General features: G+C 56.6%; 1 protein-coding gene across 10 annotated transcripts in view; it reads right to left on the bottom strand.

The window, feature by feature from the left end:
- The window catches only part of SBF1 (SET binding factor 1), an 85712-nt gene extending 60821 nt beyond the window's left edge, over nucleotides 1-24891 (bottom strand). For all 10 annotated transcript variants that reach the window (XM_076363739.1, XM_076363740.1, XM_076363735.1 and 7 more), the window contains exon 1: nucleotides 24819-24891. In XM_076363739.1, coding sequence (XP_076219854.1) covers nucleotides 24819-24873 — 55 coding nt within the window. In that variant the 5' untranslated portion in view covers nucleotides 24874-24891. The remainder of the gene's footprint in view (nucleotides 1-24818) is intronic.
- Between the last annotated feature and the right edge of the window lie 874 nt (nucleotides 24892-25765).

The following is a 25765-nucleotide window of genomic DNA, read 5'->3' on the forward strand; positions in this document are numbered from 1 at the left end:
AGAGATGTCACCAGCTGTCCCCAGGTTACGTGGTTGCTTCAGGAGGACCATGCCGATCCTCCTCCTCCTCCTCCTGAGAGCGCTCCTGCCCCGAGCTCCGTCAGCACTGTACCCCGCCGGCACTGTCCCCGGGGCTCCCCACTGCTCAGAGCACCCTGCCAGGGTGCCAGGGCCACCCCAGTCCCCGCTCTCCCCCTCTTAAATCACAGAGTACGTTGTCCTGTAAATCTGAGAGATCCGAACGGACCGTGACACCCCCGCCCGCCGCCCGCACCGGGCCCTGGGTCTGCGGCGAGGATGCTATCCACATCTCCTCCCCAGCACCCAACCCTGAGAAACAGCACGAGCTAGATAAGGAGATGGAAGACTTAAGAGAAAAGCTCGGTCAGTCTGGGAACCTGCTTTAATCCGTCAGCTTTTAGCACTATCACTAAAGCAAGCACTTTGGGCTGGAGGCTGCAGGCGTTGTCCACCCAAGAGCCTACAGAGCTTGCTGACCGCACGCTGAGGCTACTCAAACCCCCTGTGCAGCCCACCGAACCACGGCAGCAGTCAGCCCAGGCTGGAGCGGGAGCTGGGACGTGCCCACCAGCTCCCCATCCCTCCCTCCGGACCCAGGGAGGGGAGTCCACGTTTTCCAGCAAGCATTTCTGGGAAGCGATCCAAGACCAGTGAGCAATCTTCCTACTCTCCCCCCTCCTCCAGAGCCCCTTCCTCATCCTCCTTTTGCCCAAGGCCAGGCCCGATGCCAGGGCGAGGAGACTGGTTTTTGCTTTCGGGGCGGTGTACAGTGACACTCCCGATGCGAGATTCGCGGGGGCTCGCCCCCCACTCGCGGACGCTGCGGGGCCAGGGGGGATCCCTTCCAACCACCCCGGAGCTTGGAAAATTCCACGAACCCCAAAGCCCTTATGGGCTGAGACAAAGCAGCGGAGCCAAGCAAAATAATCATGTTGCAAATTATTTCAGTGAAAGAGAAAGGGAGGGCTGCAATAGGAAACGCTCTCGGGCCAGCTGCCGACGGGAAGGACAGCCTGCTCCCGCGGGGATGAGGCCACCAGCAGCCACATCGCTGTCGGTGTGCCGGCACGGCTCCTCGCGCTTCCCAAACCTAAGGCGACAGGCAAGGCTGCCAGACCAGGTAATCGACGGCATCCAAGTTTGCACAGCAATGTGACATGCAGCAGCGTGCAGTAACCCCAGCAACGTAACAAGCAGATCTCTCCCCAGACTCCGAGAACTCCCTTTTTGGCATGTGAATTGCTCCGTCGCAGTTTTGGGTCTGACCGAGCAGCTCTGACCAGACGGGTGCAGTCCTGTGCTCGAGCGAGGGCTGCCTGCGGGCACTCACGCACATTTTGGACTTCTCTCACCCTCAACTGGTAGCCACAAGCTCGGGCTGAGCTGGGCGGGTGCATTACATGCCTTCCTCAAGGCTGCACAGAAAATGAAGACGGTGTGCAAGGCACAGACGCTGCCAGACACCGGCCCAGAGCAGCCAGCCTGCCGCCCTGCTTCGGTTGCAGCCGAACAGTCACAGCCCGGAGCATCTCACCATCAGCAGCGCTGATGGGGGTGCAGAGGAAACCAGGGCAAACACAGCTAGACTGACTCTGGGGGACTAAGCAGAAAGAACAGCGAGTGAAAAAATAACTTTTGTCCTTAATACAACAAGGGGAAGAGAAAACAAGAGTGAAACATTCATACTGCAAGAAAACAAAAAAAAAAAACTAACCAAACAAAAAACACCACGCAAAATAAAACAACAAACCACCCTGTAGCCCCACATTAACCCTTCATCAAGACAGCACCATTTAACCGATGCAAGCACTGCACACCCGGACGCAGACACGGATGCACACCGCACACACCAAGCGTCAGAAGAAAACAGCAGTTTTGAGAGACCGTGAAAACCGCCTCCGCTTGCCCCGGACACCGACTGCTATACCACTTCGCTTGGGCAGGAACCGGCCCCGAGGACGAAGCTGGAGGCAGGGAGCCCGAGGCAGCACGGCTGCTGCGGTCGAGGCCAGCCCCGGCCCCGCTGCCCTCCTGCTTCCCGCACCCAGCTCCTGCCCACAGCATCAGCAACTCCTGCACGGGACGGCTTCTCCCAGAGCCGGAGAAGCCAGAGCTCGAGTCACAGCACCCTTTAAAAGCTGCAGGTTGCTAAAAATGGATGTTCCCCAATCTCTCCAGCTGAAGGAATTGATTTTAAGTAGATGTAGGGAGCGGACTGCTTTGCCCTGATAAAAACCACAGCAGAGAGCGGCTGAAGGCGAGGAGGGGGGGCAGCAGCTGTAAGCAGCCTGGGAGACCTCGCCGTGGCTCCCTGGGGAGGCACAAGCCGCCCCACTGCTGTGGGAGGCCGATGCCGGCCGGGCTGCCGAGCACACGAGCCAGGCACTTGCAGCACCGCCGGGGAAGCGCCCGCAGCCGAAAAGAGAAGCGGGCTAAAAGCAGCGCATTAAGAGCGAGCAGCGCCACGGTGCACACATCCGTATTAGTGAGCGAAATAAAAACCCTGCCGCGCGAAGCCGCCGCAAAGACAGCTCTCCTCTCGAAAGAGAAAGGAAACTGCCGCCGGCCCGAGCAAGGAGCAGCCCCGCGGCCGCTCGCCCCCGCGGGGGCACGGCAAGGCAGGCGTTCAGTCGGAGCCCCTTCTCCACAATACATTCACTCCAACGCACCAGCTTTCCATCCAGCCGCTCCGGGCGCTTTCTGCTCGGAGCATCCATCCCGCCACGCAACAGGACAGTCTTCTGCACAGCGGGGGCCTGCAGGCCCCTCCGGCGCCGCACACAGGGGCGCGGACCCGCTCGTCCCCCCGGGGCTAAGCTCATCCCTCTGCCACCGCTCAGTTTGGCTGAGGATTAGGGTTACCCACAGCCACACAGGCAAAGCCTTCGCTGGCTGATGCTTCAGAAGCAGCACTGACTCCTACACTGCTGAACCCTCATTTCTGAGATGCTTCCAGAAGTCAGGGGACGGGAGACTCGCACGCAGGGAGGCTGGGACCCTCCGCTACTTCCAGTAAAGGAAACCACTGCGCGTCCCCTCTGCCGGTGCAACTGAAGGGAAAAACAACAGAGAAATTAGATTGCTCCATTCTCCTGCCGCTTTAGAGGTGACACAGATGCCCTTTACTGCAGCCATTTTTCAGCCAAGCTTTAAATGGTTCAAGAGAACTTATTTCAGGTTATCACGGGAATGCCCTGTACAACAACGTCACGGCTCTGCTCCCAGCCCTCGCACTTGGCTCTGCCGGAACTTTTCCCTACATCGCATTTGGCACCTTCAAGGCCCTGGACCCTTCCTGAACCCAAGGCAACATGGAAGAGAAGGCAGATCTCCCCGGACACTGCGAGGGAAACTTGGCATTTGACATGACGTTTTGAGACCCACGAATAAAAAGTCTTGAGAAACACAACGAACTAAAGCCCCAAATCATCCCTCAAATGTGGATTCAAACAGCTCACCATCGTAGGGAGCTGACTGCTCCAGGGCTGGCGCGGGAGCAGCTCACCGGCACAGGGCCATGAGGGCAGGCGGGAGCCCCGTCACCCGGCCAGGGTCAGGGAGCCCGGCTCGGGGCTGTGGGACACACTGTGGGGTGCAAGGGCAGAACATTTGGGGGCTGGACAAGATATGCTGGGTGGGGGGGCTTGGGGAGGGACCAAAGGAAGGGAAAGGGAGCAGCCAGGAGGTCTGAGGAGGAGGGAGCGTGGGGAAATGGGGATGAGGAGATGAAAGGGGCCAGCTGCTGGCGAGTGAGCACCGGACGCCCCGTGCCCGACTGGCGCAGCCCCCTTCTGCTCTCATCTACACCCCATTTCTACCCCTTTCCCGGGTGGGGGGCTCTGTTGTGTGCACATGGGGGTTCAAGTGCCAGCAGCTGGAGTCAGGCCATGGGGCGACGGGCCGAGCCTTGGCCGCGAGTGACAGCCCGCATGTCGGCGTGGTCACGAGCAAAGATCAGGCCAGACCAGCCGGCGAGCAGGTCAGTGGCTGGGGAGGCAGGAACACGCGCGTGTTCAGAGCGAGACAACCAGAGGGTCCAGGCCAACCGCTGAGACCGTGAGGTGGGGGGTTGCGTGATACCCCTTTGCACGCGTGTGTGTCCATGCGCAGGAGGCATCTGGGGAGAGCCAGGACCCGGCTGCGGCTGCCGGACGGACTGCGTGCCCACCCCCCACCCCCCCGGCTCCCGGAGGGATGCACAGGGCGGGGGGTACACAAAGAGCCAGCAGACAGGGCAGTTCCTCTTGGTGCATCCAGCCCCAGCACCGCCCTTTCATATCCCCTTCTCACACCAGCCGCAGCAATCTTCACGCCAATCAGGTGAGCACAGAGGTTGTGTCTATATAAGGGAAGACAGCTGAAGGACTACACGCTACCCAGAAAACCCCAGCTTCCCCTTCGGTCCCCTTCAACCCACAAAAACTTTTTTTTTTTTTTAGAGTGACAACAGCAAACAATACCAGGAACGCGACTTTAGTCAGCAGTGGAACGAGACAGACAAGGGCAAGGCGGGAGCAGCGTGCGAGCTCAGCGTGTCCCCGGAGCTCAGCGTGTCCCCGGAGCTCAGCGTGTCCCCGGAGCTCAGGCGGCGCAGCAGGAGGGTACAGGCTCCTCCCCACGAGCAGCGTGCAGGGAACACGCTCCTCTGGTCTCCCCAGACGCTTCCCCACTCCTTGATACTTCATCAAGAGGTGAGGGCGATAAATCCCTAACCCAAAAGTACTGGCAGCTGATTCATAGGGAACAAGCTACTACGGCAAGGTGGCATCGCTGCTCAAAAGCTATCGTGTGTTAGCACGAGGGAACGAGCTGCTACGATGGATGTTCATCATCCTGTAAAGTGGGAGATAAAGGAGGAATAAAGTCTAGTCACCCTCCTTTATTTTTATTTTTTAAGTGCAACAATGCAGCTCACTGATTACCTCTTAACAGGAGAGATGCTAACATTGTCCTGTTTGGAAAGTATCTTTTTTGCTCAAGAAAGCTCCATCCTGGAGCAGAAGCTGCTGTAGGACATACTGGCACAACCAACAGGAAGCCACAGTAGTCTGAAATCCCCAGGGACAAGACCAAAACCTCCCAGGATCCCAAGGAAAGGGAGAAGCTATGGATGGGGGGAGCTCCAGCAATGAGAGGTCCCTACTGCTTTCTACCCACAGCAAAGAGCAACCAAACTCATGACAGCTTCATCACAGAACCCTTCTGGAAATTTGAAAGCCACCGTGCTTCAGAGACAACCCTTTGTCGTCTTCAGTAAATACAACATTTCTCCGCAGAGTCCCAGGCAGCGCGAGGGAAAGCACACTGCCTTTAGAAACGGCCCTCCGCAAAGACCAAACAGCGATCTCCAAACGGATGCAACCACCTGTCCCGGGTAGGTCTACGCTGGCTTGGATCAGGAGAGACTCCTGAAGCCAAGCTCCCGTCACCACCGCCCGCACGCTGGTTCACACCACGGGGCATGACCTGTACCTGCTCTGGATCCGTCTAACCTGGAAAGCACAACCCGGTCATTACGCGGTGCTCAGCCAAAAGGTCCGTGGCTGGAGCTGGCATGGTGTGGAAGGGGATCCTCGGCACCTCTGGGTTCACCTACGGATCTGCTCCTGCTGGGCTCCGAGCCTCGCTGACACGGGCACCGACGTCCTTTTCTGTTACTGGTTTGCCTCTGCTGTTATTCCCACAGCACCAACTCAAAAGCCCTTTGGAGATTAGGGGAACATTTAGAGTCCGTTCTCCTTAAAAACCCTTTTGACCTGGTCGTGCTATTCCCGGACGGGGAACCCTGTGAACCAGGACATTCAGTTTCTGTCCGCTCACCCTCTCCTTTCACCCCAAACTGGGTCTGTGTTTCCAAGCAGGAACCCACGCCGATAACTCCACTTTAACTGCCCCAGCCCTGCCAACCCAGCCCTGAAATGGGCTTTCTCAGCTCACAGCTGCTCAACAGCAGGAGCTGGGTCTGTGAAGGACCTGTTTCTGAGGTTCTCAATGACGTTATTCTGCTGGGGCTGAAGGGGGCTGCGACCGTAGTGGGGGCTAACCAGAGCCCTGCTCCCCCTCTCCGGGGGTCAGGTTCCCGACCGGGGACGTTGCCGGGCTGACGACGTCCAGCACAGGGTGGCTGCGGCACAGAGCACGCTAACGCTCCCTCCCACACATCCTCCACGCCAGCGTGGTCACGCAGCGCATTCGTCTCAGCCGGTGGAACCGCTGAGCACCGTGCCACACTTCGCTACTGGAAAACACTGGGAAATCCTGGGATTTACTTTAACGCCCGGTAGTCTCTCCATCTGGCAGAAGATTTGCAAATCCCACAGCAGCCTTGCCCTCCCCATCTAAGCCTAAAAGTGCACGCTGCGCTGCTGGCGGGGCCACACCGGGCAGGTCCCCTGGCCTGTCACGGCAGCTGGGGACATATCAGCAAGGCCACCCGATGCTGCTGCCTCGGAGGAGCCGCACGTCCCTCCTCCACCTCTTCGGCTCTGTGTTGTCCTGCGGGGCAGGACACGCTTTCTTCCCTTCCCACCCTGTCAGCGTTATCCTTTTCCCGCCACCCATCTTTCCCCACCGTTTTGGGGTTCCCTGTCCTCATTCTCACGACGGTGCTGTGTTTCCCATACAACTCACCCACCCGCCTGCAGCACGTGAGCTGAGCGGGCGTGCTGCTCGTTCCTCCGCCCCGCAAGACTCCTGCGGAGAAGGCAGGGCAACGCTGGCAGCCACACGCCGAGGCGCTGCCCTCCCTGCCAGTACCTGCTGCCCACACCCCCCAACCCGCATCTTGGTGCATGAGGTCGTCATCAGCGCTGCCCGCATCCCTCAGGTCAAACTTCACGGGGCGATGATAAAGAAGTCCAACAGTCAGTGTCCACCCAAAGCGAAAGCACAGCCGAGCACCGGAAAGCAGGAGGAGAAACCGCTCGCTCTCGGAGTATCCCGGGACTTGTAAATCTGAATGCTGGAGGAGAATCTCCTGTGCTGCTCCCACCCTTGCACACAGCTGGGAGGGAAGACACCAGCAATAAGCGCTCTGAGACGAGACCCGGAATGTATTTCCTACCCTCAGCCTTGGGCACTGCTCTCACCCACCGGCCTCCAGCTCCTCGCCCCGCAGCCGGGCTCCGCAGCCGGCTCCTCACCTCCCAGCCCGGCAAGGCGGGCGGCAGCGCCGCGAGGGTCTGCAGCGCTGGAGGTGAACTGCTGCACTAGGGTAGACTGAATTAAAGGAAAGCAACTTAAATACCCTATTTTAATATCAATTTAAACCTGTAAAGAAGATTAAAAGTGTTAAAGTTATTTTACATTTGTCCCTTGTTACCCTCCCGCAGGGAAAAGGCTGCGCTGAGCGTGGTGCACAGCACAGTGCTCTCTGCAACGTGGGCGAGCCGCCCTGTCAGGTAACTTCCCTGTCCAGGGGGATAAATTAACACCTATACATACTAAAGCAGTTCTGCAGCTTATCACATATAATAAAATGCTGGATGTGCCCTTTACCATTTTCTAATGTATATTCAAGGCTTTTTTGGGGGGATTTCTGCCCAGCCACCTATGCACAGTGGTATTCAACCACTATATACACACACACACACACATATATATATATATATATAAATGAAGCCTTCCTCAAGCCCTGCAGGATTGCTTTCACTGACTTTGAGATGATTATTGAACCGTGATCTGTTGAGAATGTTTTGGGGTCTGTGCAAGAATCAGCATTTGTCCAAGCGTTTGATTTCAACATGCTGGTTTCAGATGGAAAGCTGCTGTCGCACAAAGAAATTGTGCCCAGGAGAAAACAGACTGAAGAACCAATATGATGCTGATTGACACGTGTGTGCTTCTGATGGGCAAAGAGCTACTTGAGAACCTCACTGATGCTTTTGTCTTTCGTACTGTTATGGGGAACCGAGAGGGGAGGGGAGGGACAGGGACACTGGTCCCCCTCACAAGACGAAGGGTGACGGCCGTAGTCCTGGCTGAAGAGGAAAGCTGATGAGATTCTAGGAGTAATTCTTAATTTCATGTGTCACCTTCCTGGGGTCTCCGTTCCCCTCTTGGTGGGCAGTGAGTGCTCTGCTGAGCCCACGCACAGATGATCTCCATGGGGTGGCCTGGAGAACACCACCAGAACAAATCCATCACCCGCAGAAACAGCTGTGTGCTAGACTTCATCAAGTTGATGAAAGCGAGCATTTATTAGGATCCAGCTGGTAGGTACCACCCTCCCTCTAGTATATATTCCCTAAACTATCAGGACTATTTCCTCAGAGGAGTTTGGTTATCCATCTTCTCCAGTTGTACAAGTAGAAATATGTAAAATTGGACCTAGAACTGGGCCAAACGGCTGAAAATAATGGTTGCAGACAAAATACCCAAGATGAATTCACACACATTGCACACGGCATGCACGGCAGCTCACCGCTCACACCGGTGCAGCAGCTCTGTTCCCCAGGCACGACACGCATTTCCACAGCATTACTCATTTTCTCATTATAACCATCCTCACCATCTGCAGTGAAGCTCTGAACAGGCAGCGTTGCCCTTCAGACAACAGCTAATTTTCCTAGTCCCCTGACTGCATCTCCTAAACCCCAATTACTCCAGGCCGCTGCCTCCCAGGCTGCCTCATTACTGCAGGGACATCCAAAGAGCCTGGGAAAGGGAGGCAGGATTCAGGGATCGACTCAATGGTGAGGGGGGCACTGAAGGGAGATAATGCTGAGAATACTGTTATCCACCTCCAAACCGTACAAGTTGTCCAAGGAGGAAAATAACAGAAATGCTTTCAGGAAAATCCTCCGTTCGAACTGGGTCCGCAGCACTCCCACTCTGAAACTGGAAGTCAGATGGTATTAAATTCTGTGATCAGCCTTCAACGCCAAGGATGTGTCTGCTTTCCATGGGCTGACAAAACTAGGATGAAAGCTGTGACTGTTTTTAGGGGAGGTGTGGTTGTTTGGGGGTTTGGGTTTTTGGGGGTTTGGGGGTTTTTTTGTTTGTTTGTTTTAGTAACTCCACAAGGGTATCTATCCACCTTGAGCTACAGCCAGTGCTCTCATTGGAACATGGCTACAGACAGCCCTTCATCTCCCAAACTGAAGTTATCTCCTCTGTCAAAACACCCAACCCCACATCACTTCAGGCAGTCACACCATCATCCTACCAAGAGGAGAACAACAACGTGTCTACTTTTAGTCGCACACACTTCATAGACCTTCATTCCCAGGATGTTTACTTCTCACCTGCCACTTTATGTGGACTCACAAACACTTTATATACCCACGAGCCATGAAAGAAAATGGCAACTTCTATGGTGAAAGCCAGAAAACCCTGGCTGGAGGAGCCCAGGCAGAGCCGATACCAGAAAGCATCGCTGCCCCCGCACCTATTGCTTACCCTGCTGCAGCCTGACGTATGATCATCACTCCTCTCGCTGCTTGGCAGGACTTCACGGCTCTCAGCTGCTCGATGACTGAACAGCCTCAGCTTTCCACGGCACATCCTACTGCATCCTTAGCTGGGAACAGATTGCTCCAAGCAAATGATTCAGAGGACCAAAGCCCCTGTCCTTTCATGAAACACTTGTCTCATGACTTTACCCAACAACAAGCCTGCAGCGTCTGAATTTCTAGAGAAACAGTACTTGCAGTGCCATCTATTCATTCTAGCGCGTCAGATGACAGATCATATTTATCCTCCTTGGCCTGATGCCACCTGGGATTTTTCATATCCAGAAGAAAGGGCCAAGACACGCCCACAGATACATGGATGCTTACGAAGGGCCTTCATGAGAAAGTAGCCACTTTTTCTTGGGCAAAACCTTCTCTGAAAAGGCCAAGACCGAAATGAAGTAGAGGTTATGACACTTGTCTTGGGGAGGTCTGCCTAACTTCTGTATTGATTATAAATGATCTGGATAACCTTATTATTAGACCCTTTACCGCACCTCTGAGCGAATCAGATGATAGCAGCATACCTCTCAAGTAGAGTTTTACAAGACTCAGTCCATTCTTGCCAAAAATTCGGTTCTTTAGGGTTTATTTTCATTTGTTTTCTAACTGGCCTGGTGCAGCCTTCCTCTCCTTCAAGTCCTGGAGGAGCCAGTGTCAGCCAGCCCTCTTCTGCACCCACCTCCAGGGCTGCATCTGAACAGATGAGTAAAAAACCCCAAAACCCAGCAGTGTCATTCTGTACTCTGCCGAGAACGGGAGAAAGCAGCATTAATGTAGACACATTAATGTAAATAATAAGAATGATATTAAATGCCCTCTTGAGCATCCGTCTCCGTAATCCTGCTTCAGAAGATGGCTATTTCAAATATAACGGTTGGACTTGATGATCTTAAAGGTCTTTTCCAACCTAAACGAGTCTATGATTCTATGAAATGGCTAGTTGCTCCACGGCCTTGAATTCTGCCCTCATGTTTCTCCCTCAGAGGTATTAGTTGAGAAAGTCCCATAAATAAAGCCCTGTCGCAGGGACAGCTGGCCAGAAGAAGTAGCAGGAATTTTCCCTGCTGCCAGCACCCGCAGGCTTGGAGCTACGCTTCACCACCCTCAGAAACACCTACCACCACACCGGAGCAAAGACCCCGCGCGGCAGAGGCTGGAGATGGCCGCTGCCGTGCAACGCACGGAGGTGACGGAAGGAAGAAAGTTCCCCTGATAACAACAAGAGTTCCCTACCTGCAGACTGCAGACAGTCCTGCCACCGCAAACGGGCACAGCTGTTGCTGAAGGATGTCCCGGTTTCGGCAGGGACAGAGTTAATTTCCTTCCTAGTAGCTGGTACAGTGCTGTGGTTTGGATTTAGGATGAGAACAATGTTGATAACACACCGATGTTTTAGTTGTTGCTGAGCAGTGCTTACACTAGTCAAGGACTTTTCAGCTTCCCATGCTCTACCAACTGAGAAGGCTGGAGGTGCACAAGAAGCTGGGAGGGGGCACAGCCAAACTGGCCAAAGGGACATTCCATACCATGTGACGTCATGCTCAGTACATAAACTGGGGAAAGCTGGCCGGGGGGGCCGCTGCTCGGGGACTGGCTGGGCATCGGTCGGCGGGTGGTGAGCAATTGTACTGTGCATCACTTGTTTTGTGTATTATTATTATTATCATATTATTATTATCATTTTATTTCAATTATTAAACTGTTTTTATCTCAACCCACGAGTTTTTCTCACTTGTGCTCTTCCAATTCTTCCCCCCATCCCACCGGGTGGGGGGGAGTGAGCGAGCGGCTGGGTGGTGCTCAGTTGCCGACCGAGGTTAAACCACGACAAAGGATCACACCGGCTTAAACCACCGTGCCTTGGAAGCACCCACCACCACCACCGAGCTGCCCTGGGGGAGGGCAGTGCAATAAACCCCCCCCACGGCTGCACTCCTGAATTGAGGGGCTCTCTCAGTCCTCATCTTACCTACTTCTCGTGCTCTCTGCTATCCCCCAAACATCACGTTAAACTGGGAGACTGCAGGTGGAGACGAAGTTCCTGCACGTTCGAACAGCGCAGCATCACAGTCGGTCCCGGGTGAAGTCCTCCAAACGAAGCAGCTCAAGCAGCAGTTGGAGCTGCTCCTTGAACACTTTGTTCTGATGAGACGCAAGTCCAAAACATATGGCAAACCTTGAGATCGTGCATCAGCATTTTAAAAAATGTACAAAATCCTGACATCCTCGGTGGAGAGGAATTTCCAAGAGACGCAACATTTTTAAAAGGTACTTGTATAAAACAAGAGTTGTCCAGAAAACTTAAGGTCAAAAGAAGAGAATCAACATCCTCTACATGAATATGATGTTAAAGTGACCTCCATTGTCAGGACTTACAGAGGAGAAAACGAAACAGGGATGTAAAAGTAGGACGGTAAGGTTAAAACAGTAAAGATGCAGATCATTATGTGAAACGAACAAAGCAGCCTTCAAACACAGCCAAAAACCAGTCCAAACAGAGAGGAAAATAAAAAGTTAAGTGAAAACATGGACCGGAGTTAAGACAGCTGAGAGAAACTTGGAGACTCTAAAGCCAAAGACAGAAGAACGAGAAGTTTAATTTACTGAACCAGCAGCAGAAATCCCCCACAAAGAGTGTCACACGCTGCTGGACCGCTAGAAAGAAAGGAGTCGGGTTAAGAGACAGGTCACGGCTTCAGGACACACAAGGTTTGTTTGCAGTGCCGCTGTCCCCCTCTCCTCCGGCCGCCCAGAGCCGCGCCGGCACGGCACCTCCACCGGCACGGCTGCCGGGGCAGGACACCAGGGCAGCGCTTTTGTTCGCCGGCCACGCTTCGCAGCGCGGGCACGCAGGCCAGTCCAGCACGGCCTCTGCTTTACAGAACATTTTCAAGGAAATCCTCAGTCGGGACTTTCTGCTTTCCCATCCACGGAGACACACTCGTCGTGCTGAGCTGTCAAGGAAAGCGGCACTAGAACAGACTGGGAAATTAAAACCTCATGCAGTGACCAAAACCAGCCAGGGTTTATCCTGGAACTGAAGTAACAAAAACATGAAAGATCTGCCCGATGCCTCAGAATTGATTTTTGTTCCCAGCTCATTTTTAAATAAGTAAAATGACAAATAAAGGTGTTCCTCTGACTCAAAACCATGGGACAATCCAGAAGAAGACACTGACAGACAAGCACTGGCTGCGGAACACGCACATCAATTCTCTAATACGCTCCCAAGAAACTTCAAGAAAAGAAATCTTCCTTGGCTTGGCTGTACTCAAGTCAACTTTCAGACCTCCACTCATGTCCATGGTGCCCAACAAGGGCAGCCGAGACAACACCTGGCTATCTTAACTCTCCTGGTCCAGCCAGTCCCACATCGCCCATGGGAACAGCAGTGACTCAGAGCTGCCGCGGCCGGTCCAGCATCGCCTGACCCACCCCAACACCAGCATTTCAGGAGAGCCTTTCTGAATCGATCCCCTTCCCCGGCGGGCAGCAGACAGGAACGGTGCAGGTATGTGCCCGGAGGAGGAGGCGGCCAGGGATAGAGGACATGGGCAAAGCAGCCAGGCTGGGAGCACTCCCAAGAAGCTCCCGAGATGGGTGCTGGGAGCAGCCCAAGCTCTGGTACGGGGCTAGACCCGTCGCTTGATGTCTGCTGACCCTGACCAGAAACGGGCACAGCAGACGCACGCTAATGGCTTGGCGCACAAGTTGGATTGCTATAGCCCCAAAAGCCAAAGGCCAAGTCCCCCAAACACCCCTCACGTCCAGCTGCAAGCTGCACAGCTCTGCAGCCGTGCTCAGCATTTCCCCTTCGCCCCCAGGCTCACAGCTCCGAATACGCTGACGTTTTGCTCGGTAATAAAACGAATGCGAAGTTGATGTTACAGCATTTCAGGTGTCGGAGATGGAAGAAGCCTGCTGAAGCAGTCCTCCTCCAGTCGAAGAGGCAGCTCCGTGGCTAGGAAGGAGGTCTCAGGTGCCAGCGGCACACACACAGTTACAGAGACCTTTCTCCGGGCACGACACAGAACACACACACAGCCTCTGCGCTGCAGCCCAACACCTCGTTAAACACACTGGGCTACATCAGACCGTGTGGCACTTACACGCTCAGATACTTGCAGGCGTATGTCTTCTTAGTTACTGCTTAGCCAGCTTAAATATATTTTAATCTCCTCATCATGCCAGGCGTATGAGCCTGCCTGAACCGAGCACCCTTCCAGAAGCGAGGGCCCTGAGCTGAGCACGACAGGAGAGGCGCAGACCTGGCACAGGGAGCGCGGCAGTCCCGGCTCCAGGGATTCGGGAAGCCCGAACCTCAGCCGTGCGCTGTGCCTGTTCCCCCTCTCTAAACACAGGCACTCCATGCCGCTCTCACCTGCCGGAGAGTGGGGCTCTGCCCTGCTCCCTCAGAAAAGTCTCCAATTATTATTACAGAAAACTTAATTTCATTCTAGAGCAAATCACAGCAAGAGCTGAGCAGCTCTCCACATTATTTTTGTGCTTTAAGATACCGGCAACTCTTTTCTCTCAATTTCGTATCAGCTGCAAATGTTAACAACATATGGTTCTCTCCCGGCTCATTAAGGGAGGCTATAATTAACATCTATTCCAAAACCTGCTACAGTGGTGCCGTACTACCCAACTCTCCCCTGCGCAGTTTTGCATAACTGGTTGTTTACATCCTTCAACTTCCAGCTCACAAAAGCACCAGCGCTCCCGCTGCCGCCCCTTCCTCCTGCGCAGCGACAGCAGCATCCCTCGCTGAAGCCACTGCGCGTGTCTGGGGAGACACGGTCCCCAACCCCTCCTCGGCCTGCAAACACCTGCTGCTCGATTGCACTACCCATGCTCAGCACCTATCTGCCGGGGTGATGTCTACGATTTCACCTCAGAACTCAAGTACCCCTCAAACGGAGAAGGGCACGATCGCTCCTCACCTTCTAGGGGGAAAAAAAAAGCGCTGCCTGTGCCCACAGTCAGCAGCAAACTCCAGGGACTCCCTGTCATCACAGCCCGTACGGCTCGCTAGTCTTGATTCAACCACATCATCATCCACACCACACTTGTCCCAAGGAACGGGGCCATGTTTTCCTTATCCAGTTTAACATCTCGAATAGATCTAATGAACAGGAACCGTCATACTAAGACTAGGTGCCCAAGTTTGACCTCCAACATGGGCCAAGCAGGTGCACACGAAGCATGGATTTAACCGCCACAGCCTGCACAGAAGCTTCCTCCGCTGTGTCCGTCGATCAGAGCTGGTCTGTGCGGTGAGGCAGCACCTTCCTTAATGTCACCGCAGGTATTCTCATCCACATAAATATCTAACACATCACCAGACGTAGCGTTTAAGCTCCTTGCCTCATTGATAACCCATAGGAGTCACTCCTGCAGATAATTACTGCATAAATCAGCACGAGCCTCATTCTTCTCGTTAGGAAGGTAAACTGGAGCAGTCTATCTTTGGTACACTGCACTTCACCACGCATATTGTCTGACCTCCTTCCTAACTAGGTCTGCTAAGTTCACATTTATCTCACCCAGGAGCTTATCTCTCCTCATTTCCAATCACCTGCCTTTCCAAAGGAACCCCTGCTGTACCAGTCCAGCTGCTGACCAAGTCCAAAGTGCCATCCAACGTACTGCCTTCTCACTGACAGCAATCATCCTGCGCATCTCAGACGATGTGCGAATCCACGACAACCTCGGTTTCACTCATTTCTAAATACAACTCATGACGCATCCCCTCGCTGGTACCCCTGCTGCCACCGTAGCTGCTCCTCCAGAAGAAGCTGAAGCAAACAATTGTCCTCCGGCTTCGCCCCGTTCGGTGCTGAACAGAGATGTTGTGTTCGAAGGCGAGCGGACGTGGCAGCAGCTGCGCTGACCGACTCTCCCACCCCTGTGCTCCCACAGCCCGTCGGGACAACCCCCAGCCATGCCAGAGGGGCGGCCGGCACGACGGCGGCAGCCGGGACAGGCAGAGGCACAGGCAGGCAGGAGGAGGAGAGGAGACGAGCACACTCTGCGCCGTGTTATCTGCCCGGGGTTCAAGCTCCTCTCGCTCGCCTTGGGGAGGTGCATTTCCAAGCTCACCATCAGAATGAGACAGCCGAAAACTTGATGAAGTTGGAGATAACCAGCACCAACTACCGCATTCATGGTCGTGCACTGCGCTGGGACACACAACCCTCCCGGAGCAGTACACGCCGCGGGTGTTGACAGGAGCATGCTTATGCTGCAACAGCCGCCGGGGCGCGACAGCCAAAGGGGTACCTGGTCCTAGCACCGTGCCTTGAAAACGCCTGCCGGTTTTCCACGTACCCGGCCCGCCCCAACAGCCTGACCAGGCGGTCTTGCCTGTAATTCGCTACAGGCTTTTCCAGGTTTCAATTAACAGACACACATCTCAGTTCTCAAAACATTAGATCCGTGACTGCAGGCATCTAAACCAAAACCAAATCAAGAAGTAAGGTCCCTAAAACGAGGTCGGAAGTCTTTTCCCACTCTAAAAGAGCAACGTTATCGCAGTTTTGGAGCGGAGTTGACTCGGAGGCTGCCGAGAGGACCGGTGTGCACAAGGCCGGCCGGCGCTGCCCGTGGAGGCAGCGTACGCAGGCAGAGGGACCCGGGCTCGCCCCGGGGTCTGCAGGAGGTGCTCCCCACCGGCCGGAGAGCCGAGACCCAGCAGCGCATCACGGTTGTGATCCCCCAGATCAGAAGCCGTCCAAGTCCGGGGCAGGGTGAACAGCACCTCCAGAAGGACACTGGTCCTTCTCTCTCGGCTTCGATGCCAGAGCGGTTCATCTTTAGAAAGGGTGCGACTCCGCCAGACTGAAAAGCGCAGTTATCTGGGCAATCAGCACATTTCGGAGACCTCTGGTTTGGGGAGGAAGATGCCGTACAGAGAAGAGGTAAGCAGCCTGACTAGCTTTCTGCTCCACTTGCTACAGCTACCCACAACACAAAAATACCTCTAATGAATAGAGACAGAGAGACTTGGTTTTTTCCTCCCCAAAAAACTTCCTGCTGCATCGTCTTGATCAAAAAGCATTCAGAAACATAAAAATAACGTGCAAGACTACCCAAATCTCAGTTACAAGGCGGCAGCAGCTGCCAAATATGCAGGCTGTTCCCTGCAAACCGACACGTGGCACTTTTGAGCCACACCATAAACAAAAACCGATTTGAATCAGTACGAGAGAGAGGCCTTTGCTCCTGGGAGACGAAGGGCCCTCACACGCTGCTCTTCCAGATGCCTGAGCCTCACCGCCTGCCCCGTCTCACCGGTAACCGCTGCCACCTTCACCAAACCCTATCTGCCTCCCCTTTTACCAGCTGCAAAACTGGAAGGGATGAACACGCTTTGGATATCGGAAAGATACATCCCTAGAAGCAGGATGATCCCTGCCCCGAGGCGCTTGCAGGCTCTCAAATGTCTGGTTTGACATAACGAGTATTTCGTGGTCAAAAGCGTTATAGCCACACAGAGGAAGAAACAAGCAGCCCGGCCCCGGAAGGCTTCATGCCACGATCACGGCGAGAGGTGGAGAAAAACCTCCCCCAGCTCAGCAGTACCGACCCACCGCTCCTCTGATCCCCCCGGGCATCTCGGGGTAACCGAACTGAAGGGGTTTTCATGGCGAACTTCTCCTGCCCCGGCACCACAGTGGGAGCTCCCACAGGGCGCGCAGCTGGGCAGCCTGGGGAACTCCAGGGCACATTTCTACCTCGGGCCAAGTTGGTTTTGTTTGTGTTTTTAGCGTCCATAAAACCGCAGCTGCTTTTCAAGCCTAGCATCCCAGCACTAGAAATGGGAAAATGAAACTTGCTGCAAACAAAGTCTTCAGATTCCTGCTCAAACTGAGATAAATACGAGCTCAAGTGAGAGAAACAAAAAAGAAATTTGCAAAATTCTCACTGGCAGTAAACAAAATATTACTAACAGTCAAAGAATCTGGTTGCAACATGCTTTAGACTGATGCTTCCTCCTGACGTTCACCCACTTTCCCGAAACCATGACACAGGTGTTACACAGCCATGCGAACAACAGCCACCCTCTCGGCAACGGTCACAACAACAGGAGTTTCTGGCAATGAAATCCAGCCAGCCACAGGAGAGTCTCCTCGCAAAGGGGGAGAAACGACTACACCAAAGCATTAAAGCTTTCGTGCCAATTTATCCTGCACAGGTATTGCTCCAGGGCCAAAACGACTTATCCCACGCTGATATAAAATACATTTATTCCCCCATGAAAAAGAAGGGTCGCCCAAGATGGGGTAGAGAGAATTTTCCATCTTGTCCTAAGCGACATCGCAGGTTTACAACTCGCGGAGGTGAGCCCGTGGAAAGCTTTACACTGAGACGCTTCTTGTGCCGTATTTAGACCATTTCAAAGCATCATCCCACTCAGTGACCTTTGGAAAACGGAGCTGCCGACCGCACGAGACAACCGCAGGGGCTCCAGCTGCCCCGGCACCTCCGGGAGAGGCTGCCTGCGCGTGTCGACCAAACCAAGCTCCGGCAGCCACAGAAAGAGGTACAGGGCAGGGAGAAGTGGTGGAGGGGAGGGAAGAGAGACCTCGCCGTTCCTGCGCAGACCGCGGCCTGGCAGGGAACAGGCACCCGAGCAAGGCCCGATGCCAGCCAGCACGCCACAGGTGCGGCCACAGCTCGCGTGCAGGCTGGCAACGGGCTCACCGGACCCTGCAAGCGCAAGAAGGTTTCAGCGCGAGCTGCAGCACCCACACGGGCGCTGGCGTGCCCGTGACGGCAGCAGCAGACCGGCTGCGGCTCTGCTGCCGGGACGGCTGGAGCGTTCACACCTATGCACTACCAGCACCACGCTGCTGGCCCGGTAAGCGGGATGGACTTACACGGCCCTGGAGAAACGGCAGCAGAGCCCAGACTGCACAAACGATGGCTTTCAGGGCCCGCCGCCTCATGAATCTTACGGCGACTGCAGGATTAATCTCTCCTGACCTACAAAAGTACCTCAAGGAAGCTGGAAGCGCCGAGACCTATCAAAAACAGGGCACTGCTGGACTAAACCCACCACCCTATCCATCGGACCTGGCGCTGGCTGAAGGAAGATCTAATCCCATGTCGCTGTCAGACATCTGACTCCCCGGTTTTTGATCCGCAGCACACAGAGCTTCTCTCCCTGGGCGAAAGTTCAAAGAGAACAAGACAGGTATTAATAGAGCATCTGGGATCAGAGGAGCTGCAGTTCCCAGACCGACCAGTGCGGCTGGGATGCTGTGGCGTGGGGGCTGGCGGACGCCAGGAGTAGGGTGACCCCCTTCGACAGGCATCCACGCCGATCACTGCAATATTCTCTCGTTTCAAGCAGCCAGGTAACCGGACAGAAGACAGGCAGCTTCGCACGTGGCGTGTACAGGGATTGCATCCTCTCTTTCCGAGGTCCCCTCTGCAAACATTTATACAGCAAACAGAGCTCGCTGTAAGCAACCACTGGAGGCATTTCAACGTATGGGGTTTTTTTGCTAGATGCGCGCATTACAAGAACCCAGTCTGAGTCAAACCGATGAGTCACTTGGCCAGGTCCACGCATGACAGAGCGAAGCGTATTTTTACTGCCAGTTAGAAATGCCTCCCACCAGCGAGAGCTGCATGGACATCTTGGAGCAGCAGAGCGCCTGGCGCTCTCAGGCTGGAAATAGACTCAAAACACAGGTGGGACAGTAGTAGGACGAGCCGTGAGAGCTCTCCTCTGCCCAGTGCGTTTACTTCAGCTTCTCGGGCTTTCGGCATTAGCTCCTGTCTCCAGGCATCGGCTCCAGCTGCACAGTGAAAGCCTGAGAGGTAGAGGAGCTGCGAGCACCTCGGAGGAGCGCAGGATGCATCACGCCTGCGTCCTTGTTCCTCTGACCGTCTGCACGGGGCCTGTGCTGCCAGAAGCTGCGTCAAAGGCTTCACAGAAAGAGACAGCACCAAGCACGGAGGCAGTTTCCTCTCAACATCCACCCTTACCTCCCACAGAAGCTCAAAACCAGAATTAATGTGCCCAAACCCCAGCCCCGACTGCGGAAGCAGTGAGGCGTTCTGAAGGAGCTAAACACGACAGCACAACACCCCATTCTGCACAACTGCAAAGAAATACGGAAAATGCTGCAACCTCCCCAGCTCAGCCGAGGCCTCTGACCTCTCAGCAGCCTCGCCAGCCTCCACACTAGCCCCTACCCCCTCGCCCCACACGGAAAACCGGCACCCCTGTCCGGGCCTTGGGAAGCAGCAGCAATCTGATTTTTGGATCAGAAACGCCAGGGCTGGGGAGGGCTGGACAGCTGCAAATTCGGACACAGCTAGAAACAGCAGCAGATCATCAATGGCTTATTCAGAAATGCATGTATTCTAAATCCCCCTTTTTTTGTTTGTTTGTTTGTCTTCTAAATCCCCACAGGGAAGGGGCTATGCCTCATTCAGTGCTCCGTATAGAAAACTCTGAGATAAGCCCTTCATCAATGCTAAACATGTTTTGAAATTGAGCTGTTCTGGACTCTGAGACAGGCCACGGGCGATACACAGAGAAAAACCTCTCGGATCCCGAGGCAAAAAGCAGCCAGAAGTCCTGGCTTTGCAATGCAGTCATTTGTCTGCATCAACGATAAGAGCCAAGAGATTTAAAAACATCCATTTACAGAGAATAATGTGAGCAATCATGACACAATATGACAAACGCTCACATATGAAAAGACCCATTTCCCGCTGCCGGGACGCGTTTAGCTCCATACATTTACCCGGAGCCCCAGAAGCGTGCAGCCCTTCTCCCGACACAAGCGCGCGGATGCAGGAGCTGGCTTGGTGTACAGCGACCGTGGCTGCAGTCACAACCGACTGGGGCACACGGGACATCAGCGTCAGGCAGCCGCAGCTTCTTCGCACTGTAGCATGTCGGTGCTCTGCTTCCCTGGACGCAACCCCTGCAACCCAGCGGCTCAGCACACCAGCGCGGGGCTCGCAAAACTGGAGGAAAAGCGGCTTGGGCGTCTGCCTGCCGGCCCAGCTCATGGTCACGCCGACCGGCCAGAGGATCTCACGCCGTACCACGAAGACACCAGTTTCACAGCCAGACAATGTGTTTCTTGAAAGAGTTAACAGTCCTTTTTCTCATCCTTCCAGATGAGCAGAACGCCAGCAGAGACGCTGCTTCCAGCGGTCATTGCAACTCCGCACCACAAGCCTGCATGCGACGGGGAGGACCGGGCCCCTTCAGGAAGATAACGCTCTGCACCAGGAGCAGATACCGACTGTAAACCCCAGCGAACATTGCGGACACGCTGGACCGCACCATCGCAGCACCCAACGAGCCCCACGCCGGCTCCGCCAAACCCCGCTTGCTGCCCCGCTCCAGCCCTCAAGCCGGTCTCTCTCACTTTCGGTTTTGTCCCCGCAAAACTGCGCTGAGCGACGTTAACACCTTATGAGGACACGCTGAGAGAGCCGGGGTTGTTCAGCCGGGAGAAGAGAAGGCTTTGGGGAGACCTTATTGCAGCCTGTCAGTACTTAAAGGGGGCTTATAAAAAAGATGGGGACAGACTTTTTAATAGGGCCTATAGCGATAGGACAAGGGTTAATGGTTTTAAACTAAAAGAAGGGAGATTCAGACTAGATACAAGGAAGAAATTTTTTACTGAGAGGGTGGTGAAGCACTGGCACAGGTTGCCCAGAGAGGTGGTGGATGCCCCATCCCTGGAAACGTTCCAGGTCAGGTTGGACGAGGCTCTGAGCAACCTGCTCTAGTTGAAGATGTCCCTGCCCACGGCAGGGGGGTTGGACCAGATGACCTTTAGAGGTCCCTTCCAACCCAAACCATTCTATGATTCTACCTCTGGAGATGATGCAGAGCTACCTTGTGTCCCACCACCCCAGCAGACCTTCCCCTTCCACCATCTCCAACTGCAAACCCGTCCCTGCCCCACTATTAACCCTACTGGCACATGAACTCCTCAGCAGCCACAGCACCTCGCCGCACGCAAACATCTCTGCCGCACGCACGCGTCCAGCTGTGAGCAGAGCAGAGCCCCCTCCCTGCCCACACGAAGGGTCCCATCCAGCTCTCGCGTAGCCGAGCCCCCCCCAGCTGCTGGTGCGGGCTCCCCCCCGCAGCGCTCAGCCCTGGTTTGTTTACAGTTGGCAGGGAGGTGCCGGCACGGCACAGCCACGGCAGAGCAGCCTGCCGCCCAGGCTACGTCTCCGCCGAGACCAACCCAACCTGTAAAGCAATTAGTCACTTGCAGATGAGTGCGGCGTGCCCTTCCTCCAAACATTATCTAAGCTCCCTGTAGGGAGGGGGAATGTGAAAGCAGGACAGCACGCGGGGAGTACGCGTTGCCGTATTGATCCCAAAAATCAAATAACTGGCATCCGTCAATCTTCGCGTCCTTAGCGGACGGCTCCTCGGGGGTGCTCACGCGGGCTTGGCACATCACTCAAAACCGCCCATCACACGGCTCGGGAGAGCACTCGGGCACCTGCAAACTGGGACGGGAAAGGGTTTTGCTTCAGCTGCCGCTGGCCAAAACAGACATTTACAGGGTGCCGGCCAGCGTCGCGCTCTGGCAGAGGATGTCCCGACTCCTGGGTACCTCGCCCCAGCGAGGCCACCCGTGACTGCGTCATCTCAGCAGCAAGGAAGCTCGGGCTCTGCAGTGGAAGCTCCCCGTGGTGCCCTGGACACATCTCCTCCCCACCTTGTAGCTTTGCCGTGCTCGAAGAAGACAGCTGCATGTCTTCTGTCGACCGCCCCCAACAGAGGTGCCAAATTCTCTGCCGTGCCAGCAGCCAGGGGCAAAAAGCCCACCCGAGTCGTACAAAGTGGAGTCGATCACCGCCGCTTCCCACCGCAGACGAACACCCTTGGCCGGGGAGTGACCGCCGCCGGCCCCCAGCCCCGAGGCAGTGCCGAGGTCTCCATCCATGGTCAGGGGGAAGCGGCGGCCCCGCAGACCTCAAGCAGCTCTGCTCAGCCGAAATACAACCCAGGAAAGGCCTGCGACTTTCAACTACATCACTAACGAAAACAGGACTCTAGTCTAAAAGCACCGTGCTGGGAGCAGAGCTAATAACGCCGTAACTATGCCTTCTGGTCCGAGGGCCTCTCAAACCCGAGGCCAGCGGCTGAGGTCAGGTAGGTTCAGGCTAGACACAGACACATTTTTACTGGGACAGCCGCCACCGGACAAGTGCCGCAGCTTTTTATACTACCAAAACCTGCCAATGGTTTCCAAGTCAAGGCTGGATCTGGCCGAGGTCTGTACCAGCCCAAACACAAGCGAGTTCAGCGCAGTTCTGTGGCCTGTATGCTACAGACGAGATTTAAAATAAAAAAGTGAACATTTAAGTCAGAGGAATACAATTCATTAATTGTGAGCGCTTTCCTTTCTAACGCCCCACTGCAATTAACCACTTCACCTCGGAGCGCTGTCCATCTTCCCCAAGTAAGCCTCAGACGATGCTGGGAAGATGCGTGGCATGTATTGTTCCCTTCTGAAACTCAAGGTTTCCGAGTCTCAAGACAAGGAACACAAGACCGAAGCGCTCGCCTGCTCCGTAAGCCCCACCGCACCTGACCGGTTACTAACCGCTACAAACCGCAACCAGTTTTACGCTGCGAATATCAGCCGCAGCCCCACGAGGGAGGCCGAGGTGGGCGAGAAGGCGCAGAAGGCAACGCTTGGAGGCCCCAGAGACAGCACTCAGAAGCGAGGCGAAGACGGTACAACCGCGAAGCATCGCCCCAGCCCTCCATTCGCTCCCGGAGAGGCCGCCGCATCTGCTCCCAGACGGTGCAGCCCTGGGCAGCACACCTCCCGCAGCTCTCCCAGGCAGAATCCGGCCCGAGGGCACCGGGGGGAGAGAACAACTCCTTCCCGCTCCAATGCTACAGGACGTCGGGGCACCGGGGAAAGACGCCTGCAATAATAATGACAAAACACCCCTCCACGTGATCAGACACTACTCAGAAAACACCAAAACTCTTATCCGGGCTGCCTGCTCCCCGGCCCAAACGCTTTCCCGAAACTGGACCTTTAGTGGAGCCACACGCCGCCCTACCCAGAGCTCCCGCCTTCTGCAGCGGAGCCCCCGGCCTGCTCTGGAACAGGAGAGACAGAGGACCGGTGACGGGTGTTGGGATCTGCGCTGAGCACTGCAAACGCTCGTATCCATACGGCTGCGCAGCCACGCCGAACGTTAACTGAGCTCCCAGCCTCAGCAGCTCCCCGTAGTAACCAAACCCACGGTTTAACAGGCGCTGCGTGGAAAAGGATTCCCTCTCACCGGCTCCGGGCGCACACTTAAAACAATTCCAGCCAACAGCCTCTTCTTCTGTGAACAGGCAATTTGGGGAATAGATGCTCTTGGTGCGCGTTCTGCAAGAAAGTCCTTAATTTAGGTGAACTTAACCTCATTTATAATGCCGACAAAGCTCGTTTTTACCACAACCAGTTGAGTGCAAGAGGGCAGAAGAAAGCATCACGGAAAGAGTCCCCAGAGGAACAAACCCCCACGGCCAAGACAACCAGCCCCTGAAGGTAAGAACAGACGCGGGCCGAGGACAGGGGGACGAGCATCTTTCAACAGACCCGCGGGCCAGGAGCCTCCGAGGCAGGGAGACAAAAGCCAGCCCGGCACCGAGCGGGGCACGACGTCCCCGTCCGAGGGGGTTTTGGTCCACTCGGGGGGGGAACCGGGCCCGGAGCAGCCTCCGCACCCCATCCCAGGGAGCAGAGGGCAGAAATCCCCCACCCCAAACCAACGCCGGCCGCCGCATCCGGAGCAGCGACGGCTCCGCGATGGCGGGGGCGGGCAGCCTCTAAAATTACAGCGGCTGTAATTTAGCAGAACCACGCACAAACGCTTCTGGCTGCCGGTGAACGGGCAGACGCAGGTAAGCCCCGGGGACGGGGCGGCGGGAGCCGCACACACCCAGCGCCGGTGCTTCTCCCCGGGCCTCGCTGCGAGGGGCTTCGCGGGAAGCGGCCTGCGCCCTGCCCGGCTCTGCCCGCGGCCCCGGCCGGGCCCCCCCCGCCCCCGCCGCCGGGCTGCAGCGGCCGCCCCCGGTACCGGCCGCGGTCCCGCCCGCGGGCCCAGCCGGGCGCCCGCCACGTCGCGCGGGCGCGGCCCGCGCTCCCGGCCCGGGCCCGCACCCACGGCCGGCGCGGGCCCGTCCCGTCCCGTCCCGTCCCGTCCCGCCCGTGTCTACCCCCCCCCCCCCCGCGGCCCCACGCGCGGCGCCGCCCGCGCCCCTCCCCCGCGGCGGGTGACAGCGATCGCGCCCCCGCCGGCCCCGCGCCGCCCCGCGCCGCCGCTCACCGCGCTTGCCGGGGTCGTAGCCCACGAGGACGAAGTAGTCGGCCAGGCGGGCCATGGCGGGGGCGGCGGCCGCTGCGCCGCGCTCACAGCCGCCCCGCCGCCGCCGCCGCCGCGCTCCCCGCCCGCCCGCGCTGCCCGCCGCCCGCCGCCATCTTGGCCCCTCGCGCGGCCGGCCCGGCCCGCCCGCACTGCGCCTGCGCCGCCGCCGCCGCGGGGGGACGGGACGCCGCACCCCATTGGGCGCGCCGGGAGGGGCGGGGCGGGGCACGGAGGGGGCGGGGCCGCGGCGCGGGGGTTCCCCGGGCGGGGGGGGGGCCGGGCTGCGCCGACCGCGGGCGTGCACGGACACGCGTGTGCGGGGACACCCCCCCCCCCGGGCGTGCACGGACCCCCTCGTGTGCGCAGCCCCGCGTGTGCGGGGACCCCCGGTGTGCATGCACGGCCCCCCCTCCCCCCCCCCCGGTGTGCACGGCCCCTCCGGTGTGCACAGCCACCCGTATGCACACCCCCCCCCGCGATGTGCAGGGCCCTGCGGTGTGCACGGCTCGCACCCCCCCCCCCCCCCCGTGCACAGATCCGTCCCCAGTGTGCAAGGCCCCCCCCCCAGTGTGCACGCCCCCCCGAAGCGTGCACGGCCCCCCCTGGTGTGCACAGCCACCCGTGTGCACCGACCCCCAGTGTGCACGGACACCCCCCCCCCCCGCGGTGTGTACGACCCTCCAGTGTGCACGCCCCCCCCCAGGGTGTGCACGGCCCCCCCCACCCCGGTGTGCATGTCCTCCCCCCCCCCCGGTGCACATGCACCCCCCCTCCATTTTGCACAGCCCCCTCCGCTGTGCACAGCTCCCAGGGAGCACACCACCACCAGGGTGCCCAGGCGTGTACGGCCCCCCCAGGTGTGCGTGGCCCCCGAGTGTGCACAGCCTCCACGCGCACAGTCGCCCCTG

This window comes from Aptenodytes patagonicus, unplaced genomic scaffold (genome assembly GCF_965638725.1).
Source record: "Aptenodytes patagonicus unplaced genomic scaffold, bAptPat1.pri.cur scaffold_86, whole genome shotgun sequence".
NCBI lineage: Eukaryota > Metazoa > Chordata > Aves > Sphenisciformes > Spheniscidae > Aptenodytes > Aptenodytes patagonicus.